Source organism: Octopus bimaculoides, chromosome 13 (genome assembly GCF_001194135.2).
Source record: "Octopus bimaculoides isolate UCB-OBI-ISO-001 chromosome 13, ASM119413v2, whole genome shotgun sequence".
NCBI lineage: Eukaryota > Metazoa > Mollusca > Cephalopoda > Octopoda > Octopodidae > Octopus > Octopus bimaculoides.
The window spans coordinates 62,203,836-62,212,475 of record NC_068993.1 but is presented as its reverse complement, the minus strand read 5'-3'; the positions used below and the strand labels follow the sequence as shown (position 1 = coordinate 62,212,475).

Genomic DNA, 8,640 nt, shown 5'->3' with positions numbered 1-8,640 from the left:
TATATATATATATATATATATGGGGAAGTCTACCCCACGTGTCTCTCGGGTACAGTGGGCCGAGAACATGGATGGATGGAGGTTTTTCTATGTATTTAATCACGAACAAAACTTTCATGACTCTCTCTCTCTCATTGTCTCTCACTCTCTCCCTCACCCTCTCTCTCCCCTTTCTTTTCCCCTTTCTCTCTCTCTCTCTCTCTCTCTCTCTCTCTCTTCTCTCTTCCTCTTCATGCTTAGATGTCAAGCAGTTTCCTCCACCCTGAATACTTCTGTTCTCTTTGCTCATACAAACGCTTGCGAATAATTGAATGTTTATTGAGTAATCCATTGACAGACCAATCCTTTCTTTAACCAAACTTGATTGCCAAGATGCATGTGTCCAAACCTTTTCTTCACTGTAATACATTCCGACGTATTCTAAATTGAACGAAACATGTCCAGTCTGGCAAGAGTTATTTTAATAAACATCTACTAAACTGTATATTTAGCACGTAGCTTTTACGCTTCTCGGGCCTAGCAATTTTGAACAGTCTCAAGTGTAACAGGCCGAAACTGTAGTGACTACTGGAAGCTCGACTAATGAATAGAAGGCTACGAATGTTCCGTCCTGGTTTTCTGACAGTCATTGTATCGTCCAACTGTCCGTATGTTTTCATTGTCGTCCGTTCTATAAGAAGAGAGAGAGAGAGAGAGAGAGAGAGAGAGAGAGAGAGAGAGAGAGAGAGAGAGAGAGACTGTGTGGTAAGAATGTTGATTCACAGTCACTTGATCCCGGGTTCAGTCACACTGTATGGCATCTTGCGCAAGTGCCTTCTACTAGAGCCTTGTGTGTGTATTTGGCAGACGAAAAACTGAAGAAACCCGTCGTATGTACGTGTGTGTCTGTATGTGTGTATCTATGTATGTACATGCAATTATATATACATATATAAATGCATATAAATATGTGTGTATGTATCTATGAATATATCTATGTATGTATACGTATATATATATATATATATATATATATATATACACGCGCACAGACAGTCTTGTGATAGATAGATAGATAGATAGATAGATAGATAGATAGATAGATAGATAGATAGATAGATAGATAGATAGATAGATAGATAGATAGATAGATAGATAGATAGATAGATAGATAGATAGATAGATAGATAGATAGATAGATAGATAAATAGATAGATAGATAGATAGATAGATAGATAGATAGATAGATAGATAGATAAATAGTTAGATAGATAGATAGATAGATAGATAGATAGATAGATAGATAGATAGATAGATAGATAGATAAATAGATAGATATTTTAATGTCAAACAACATTCTTTATAGAGATGTAATACATTGCACTTGCTACCGACGAAGGAAATCTCATGCATCTGTTTCTTTCAATTGATATCGATAATACGCATCGAACATTCTTTATTTATTCGATATTAATCCAATCCAATTAAACCAAAAAAGTGTTCGAATATAAAACTAATCGGATCGAATAACGGAACGCTATAATCGTTCCTTATTAAATCATTTCTTGACTTTGTCTAATTTTTCCAGTTTTTTTCTGAAATGAGAAAGTATTGAGCATCACAGGCCATCAGTTGGTTTCCCAGAAAATGAATATGTGCTCATGGTTCGATTTAATACATTGGAAATACTTACATCCACTTATCTTACTAATTGATTTCGGAAAGACTTGGAATTGACGGCGGAACTAAATATCAATGTCAACATTTTGAATGCAAAACCATCGCTCGTTAATAGTATATCGCGATTAAACTGGGTGCCAATTTAATTATGATATGCTATTTTGAAAACAGAAACGTTGATGCTCTTTAGTAGAGAGTATATCTAACATGCTCGGTATACGTCACTAATTAAGCATAGGGACGCAGAAATGCATGCCATCATGGCCAAGTGGTGTGTTTGTAACTATATTGTCTATAAGTAAATTTCTTCTCTTGAGATAACTTTTGCAGTGGATTTTCTTTCCATGTACAAATGCACACAAACGGGTGAAATATGATTGTGTATGTGTGTGTGTACAGAGAGAAGATTCGGAATGACGCCTCACTGGACCCTTTATTTGTTTCCAGGAGCAAAAGCAAATAAGGAGTCCTATGTGAGTGTGTAGAGAGCCTACTGACTAATAAGGTGCTTAAGTTCCGGCTTTTTTTTAAAATAAATTATGGAGTGCTCGGGAAAGTGGGAAGCGGATGAGTTCTACAGGAGGAGTCGGAAGTGACTTAAGTCGGTGTGTTAGAGAAGTAACGTGATAGAATTGTTGATGGGGAGGGAAGAAAAAGCTGTTGGTGGTGGAGCGGACAAGGAATAAAGGGCAGAAGTGCTGTCGATATCGTTTGTTCAAATGCTTTCAACCTCGATCATTGCTCAGTGATACCCACGCTATATAAAGTGATGGACTATACATTAACACTGGGTTGATTTTGTAATTGCTATTGTTGTTGTTATTGTTGTGGCTCTCTTTACTTGTTTCACCCCAGTTCGAGTGACTGCGCAGTGCACCTCTCCCTCATTAACACGTGAAATCAAATTCAATTTCTGTCCCATGTGGTCCAACTTCTTTTCCTACCCCACACCCAACTAGTTCCAACAGACAACACATTGGCTCATCCCCAACCTTATCAACGATCGAACCTGGTGCCAACACTCGCTATATTATGCACATTTCTTTTTTTCTCACTGCTTTTGGTCTTCTGGCAAGTTGTATTGCGTGTCTCTGTCCATACAAGTCTCCATGTATAAGAATTAAAGGATGAAAAAAAGAGAGAGAGAGAGAGAGAGAGAGAGAGAGAGAGAGAGTGGGATGAGGCAGAGAAACAAAAAAGGATAGAAAAATCGAAAAGAGTGAAAAGACAGAGAAGGATACAAAGAGTTAGAGAGAGAAAGAGAGAGAGAGAGAGAGAGAGGAGAAAGAATGAGATTTGTATGAAGTAGTTAACAAAGCAGTAATGTTCCTATTGGCATGAGTCTCTTTTGGGAAATTGTTCTTTCTCAGACAATTTCCGGTAGAATTAAACTAATTCATTCACACGCACATAAATCAGCTCTTCCTCTTCCTCCTCTTTCTCCTTTTCCTTCTCTTTCTTCTTCTTCTTCTTCTTCTTCTTCTTCTTCTTTTTCTCCTTGTTGTCTTTTTGTTTATGATGAAGATGTTTTTGTTGTTCTTGTTGATTTTGTTTTTGTTCTTATTCTTGCTTATTATTTTTCTTCTTATGCTTCTGGCTCTCATGATTTTTGTTCCATTTCCTTCTTCTTCTTTTTCTTCCTGGTGTTGTCGCTGATGTCAGAATCAATGCGCTGATTTGATCAAACGCACTGTGCACTACGTTTCGTTTGGCCTTCATTACAAAGGGCCGCTATTCGGTTGCCTTACTAAGTTCTATAATACATTTATTTCCCTTCGTCTCAAAATCAATGCAGTTTGGGGTTTGGGAGAATTAAAGGTCAACAAACAAGAATAAATCAATAACATTTTGGTCGTGTTCCCTGCTACCTATAACTTTGATATTTTTATGTGTATATCGATAATGATTATTCATTGATAAATGAAGGCTGCAAAAATATTCCTCAATCCAATATGAGAGATCAATAAAGATTGCTTATATAAAGTAAAGAATGAAGTGGGATGCGATGGTGGTGTTGTTTTTTTCCAAATGATGCTTATTTAAGAATTAAATGAACATTCCACATTTCTACAGACACGTTTCTGAATCTGTCTTTCAGCATTGTAGCTTTGAGAGTTTTACATACATTCTCTAAGTGAAACATTGTATGTTCTTACTTTTGGCGTTTTTACTTCTTATACAAACCTATATAACTGTATTAGTGGAGGCGCAATGGCCCAGTGATTAGGGCAGCGGACTCGCGGTCATAGGATCGCGGTTTCGATTCCCAGACCGGGCGTTGTGAGTGTTTATTGAGCGAAAACACCTAAAGCTCCACGAGGCTCCGGCAGGGGATGGTGGCGAACCCTGCTCTACTCTTTCACCACAACTTTCTCTCACTCTTACTTCCTGTTTCTGTTGTGCCTGTAATTCAAAGAGTCAGCCTTGTCACACTGTGTCACGCTGAATATCCCCGAGAACTACGTCAAGGGTACACGTGTCTGTGGAGTGCTCAGCCACTTGCACGTTAATTTCACGAGCAGGCTGTTCTGTTGATCGGATCAACTGGAACCCTCGACGTCGTAAGCGACGGAGTGCCAACAACTGTATTAAACTATATAACTATATTTGTTTAGAATACAATTAGATTCATAAACATTGAAGGACTTAAATATCTCCCCACTATTTTTTACATATGAACTCGGGTTTCTGGGTTGTTTGTAAGCTAATTTTTTCTGCTATTAATCACGGCGCAGCAGCGTTAATAAAATATGAGCCACCGGGTCATCAGCTTCTTTTCCTTTACACAAGCGGTTCAGTAGTTTCCGACTCTCGGATGGTCAACGATTATTTCTTAATTTGACACAAGTCTAGTTGACTTAACTTACTCTTTTGTTCATAACTGAGAGAGACATTCCAGTGTGTTTTAGATGGTCAATATTCCAATATTCTACTATCGTATAAATTCGAGGTCTGGCTCTTTAGTGATAAATCAATGTTTCCAACATCATATTTTTCTTTAAATTGCTTTGATTAAACCTTTCAATAATCCAATGAATGGAATTATGGAAGAACGTAATTAGTTTCGTATGATTACGAAATAAAAATCTGACGTTCTTTTTTTTTTTTGTGGGGAGGGGTATTTTTACAATAGTAGTATAAATGTAATAACTTGATTTCAGCTAAAAATCGAAACTGGATTACTTTTGCATATCTTCTTATTATTCGACCCTTCCTACTATATTAATTGGAGGTCAGTGACCACAAAGATTCATTTAACAGATATTACAATACGTTAAACGAAAACTTTCCTACTGTTAACTTTGACAAATACAAATTTCGTAGCCATAAAACTAGAAAATATAAAATGGATGCAGTCTCTTTTCTAATTTCCGCTAAACGTCAAAATAACAATAGCATATTACAAATATGTGTATGCTTAAGTGTGCAGCCATGATGTTCACTTCACAATCACATCGTTCTAGATTCGATCTCACGAGAGAATCTTGAACATATGTATACTTCAACAGCCTCGGTTTGACTAATAAATTAGCTGTTAAAGTTGGTAGATGGAAATGTCCGAAACCCGAAACGTGTGTGTGTGTGTGTGTGTATATATATATATATATATATATATTTCCCCAAGACACCTCATGAAGGCTTGGAAGGTATATCAGCCGAAACGTTGTGTTAACAACAAACAAGATGAAGACAAATATCCATCAAATGTATATAATGTATATATGAGTTTGTGTGTTATGTATGATTATGTATAAACGTATTCATATTAATTGTTTGTTTGTTTTTAATTAGATCGGCACTAATCAATGTTTCATAGACATAAACACACGTGCGTGCTAACGTTTCTGCCAGCTCGCCGCCCTGAATGAGAAGAAATAACGCCAAAAAATTTAAAACATAATTCTAAATAAATTCTCTTGCGAGTAGAAACAGGCAATTTATTTTCCATTGAAAGCCAAAAGTCAGCTATGGACACGTGTTTCTGCCTCCCAAAACATCTCGTTTTTTTTTTCTTTATAGTCTAATTATTATTATTTTTTGTTTCTTTCTATTATTAAAGGTCAGCTGAAAAAAATAGGTGATATGGAGAGATATTATCCAGTCCTAAGGGCAGCTGTCTTCGTTACCCTGGCGATGATTACTCTCTGTTATTCTTCAGAGATTTCCGAATACAGGTAAAAATCATTGAATTTTCTCTCCTCTTTCCTACGCATGTCAGTATGTGCCTACATATATCAATGTATGATTTCCTGTGAGAGCGTTTGATTGAAATGGCTATTTAATTTCTGTTTCAATTGAATTAATGTCGTTTTAAGAATGTTTACGCTAAATAGATATATTTATAGATAGCCATATTTATAGATTTTGGGATCGATCTGATACCGAAAAGGATTCTGGATTATTTTCCGAGATTCTGGATTATTTCATTTTTGAGAGCGGTCGAGTTCGTTTTTAGTATTCTCGTTTGTGAGAGCAGTCGAGTTTATTTCAGATATTCTCATTTTAAAAATCATCTCTGGCCAATCGCTGAGAGGATGTTGGTGTTTCCTTGGCGGAGGCTTGCGCTCTCTGAGTGCTCTTGTTATTATTAATATTGTTATTAAGGTGGCACATTGGCAGAACCGACAGAATGCCAGGCTAAGAGCTTAGCATCATTTCCTCTGTCTTTACATTCTGAGAGCAAATTCATTGGTATATCGAAGGAAAATTATGAGGGAAGAACTGAAATCTTGGGTCCACAGGAGTTAGAATGAGTTACAGAAAGAGCTCCGTCAAGATACACGGCGATAGATAGGAAGCTACCGATAGTCCACCACGCACACACGCACAGATACATACGCACGCACGAACACACGTATATATACGAAGGATGCTGAAAAGTTCCTAGGCTTAAGGGTGTTGCGAAAGGTCTGGTTGGAGGCCCGACATTCCGACCTTTTTTAAGGTCTTAGAAAATCTGAAGGATCGCTGCAATAATTGTGTGAATCTGTGAGAGGAATATCTTGAATAAAATCATAAATCATCATGCATTTTTTTTTACCCAAAGCCAGGAACTTTCCAGTACCCCTTCGTGTACTATTTATAAATACAATATATATATGTTTATATAACCTGCAGCCTGTGGAGCGTTTACCAGCATCCTGCAATGCTGCGTCCATTGTAAATAGTAAGAAACAGATATGTTCAATGAAACCAAGCTACAACAGTATACGGGAATATATACTAACGTTATACATCTTTTATTTCAAATATTTATCGCTTCAAATTACTGGAGATATATATGAGAGAAACAATTTATTTCCTCTTTACAATTACGTTGTCTTCTCTATATTCAAAAGGCTGTGTTTACCGGCAAGCTTCGATTTCTGTCTTGCTCCAAAATTCATGTGCAGCAACTAGATTAAGTGTTATTCAACAATTTGTGAAAACTGTGAAAATTTCTTGGCAGATAAAATGGATTTCTTGTGATGATCAGTCTAGAAAACATTTGTTCCGTTCTTGTAGAGAAGAGAATATGTAGTGACAGGCATGAGAGCAAATTGCTATTTGTTGTTATGTATTCACTGTCCATAAACGAAACTGAAACACACCCTGTAAATAAAATATACATCGAAGAGCAAATAAGTTAATTAATTTGCTTTAATTACATGTATTTACTTGCTTAAACGAGCGAAACGTGCTGATGCCAAACGTACTGAAATAAAGGAAGATATGAATGTGAGCTGTTCGTTGTTGTATCAACGAGAATAATAATGTGAACTCGTTAATGCGTCGATTTTTATGATCAGAATACAACGTGCCCTGAACAGGGAAAGATATCGCACGATAAACTAATGTGTTGTCATATGCGTCGAATATTAAGATCGTTTTGAATCTTAGAATGTACAGAGCTTGTGAGTAGTGATCGTGTTTTATTCCGCTGTTTTAATTGGATCAGACTGCAACAACTTTTCCCTACTTAAACGTGGAGAGCAGCGACGCCTCAACTAATCAGATCTGACTTTTTTTCCTTAAATGTAAATATTCGTAGTTTGAATTGCTATATACAAGTTCGTTAATTGAATTACATAAAGTCAAATACATACATACATACATACATACATACATGCAAACATACTTAGTATGTATGTATGAGCATGTCTAGATAGGGAATGCAATGCAAGAGAGTACATACATAAAACAAAATATAAAAATCTGTACATATACATACATACATACAAAAAATACCATGTTGATGTTGTTGAAATTCCAATGAAGGAGCCTTGGACCTAGGTTAGAAAATGGATCTTTCTCTATTGGCAAGAAATCTTGAAATAAAACGGAATAATGACCTACTTACATACATTCAATATGGCATCCTGAGGATAAACGCTCCTAAACAATTTCTAAGAAAACTGCAAATAGATCGAAATAAACTGAAATTGAAGCGACTTCTGAGTGAAACATTTTATAAAATTATCACTATATCACATTGAAATCTATGTTCGTTCCAAGTCTTCGTGGTGTAGTACACGAGGACTAAATATCATACATAGAATTCTCGAAGACACCACATGCTCACGAAAAATTTGGAGAAAATTTCAAATTTTGCGTTAAGTTTTTTTCTTTCTTAGCGTAATCACTTGAAGAAACGTATGTTTTGCAATTTTTTGTTAATTAGTGAAAGTTATCAAAAGGCAACATTTTCCAGGTAAGCGTCGAGTTTTTGTTCTGTTTACATCTACGATATCTAAGCCTGTTTACATAACTATAGCTTATCATAAAACTTGGTTAAACATAACAAGAAATCTAATTTGATATTTTTTGCTGTAGACAAAAATACAAAAATAGGTTATATATTGTTTGCACGCATCGCAGGAGCCTATAAGCCTTTTCTTTTGTGCATATGTACATACATGCATACATACATACACACACACACACACACACACACACACATATATATATATATATATATATATATATATATATATATATATA

At 35.9% G+C, this 8,640-nt stretch overlaps 1 protein-coding gene and 1 long non-coding RNA gene across 5 annotated transcripts in view; one reads left to right on the top strand and one right to left on the bottom strand.

Moving 5' to 3' along the window:
• Positions 1-8,640, top strand: part of LOC106881302 (glycine receptor subunit alpha-1) — a 236,793-nt gene that overhangs the window by 186,942 nt on the left and 41,211 nt on the right. For all 3 annotated transcript variants that reach the window (XM_014931637.2, XM_052972549.1, XM_052972550.1), the window contains one exon: positions 5,720-5,834. In XM_014931637.2, coding sequence (XP_014787123.1) covers positions 5,720-5,834 — 115 coding nt within the window. The remainder of the gene's footprint in view (positions 1-5,719; positions 5,835-8,640) is intronic.
• The window catches only part of LOC106881303 (uncharacterized), an 81,786-nt gene continuing 80,014 nt past the window's right edge, over positions 6,869-8,640 (bottom strand). Inside the window, exons 2-3 of one of the 2 annotated variants that reach the window (XR_008265406.1) lie at positions 8,000-8,054; positions 6,869-7,251 (exon numbers count right to left, since the gene is read on the bottom strand). This is a non-coding gene — a long non-coding RNA (uncharacterized LOC106881303). The remainder of the gene's footprint in view (positions 7,252-7,999; positions 8,055-8,640) is intronic. The other variant, XR_008265405.1, reaches the window with a different exon arrangement.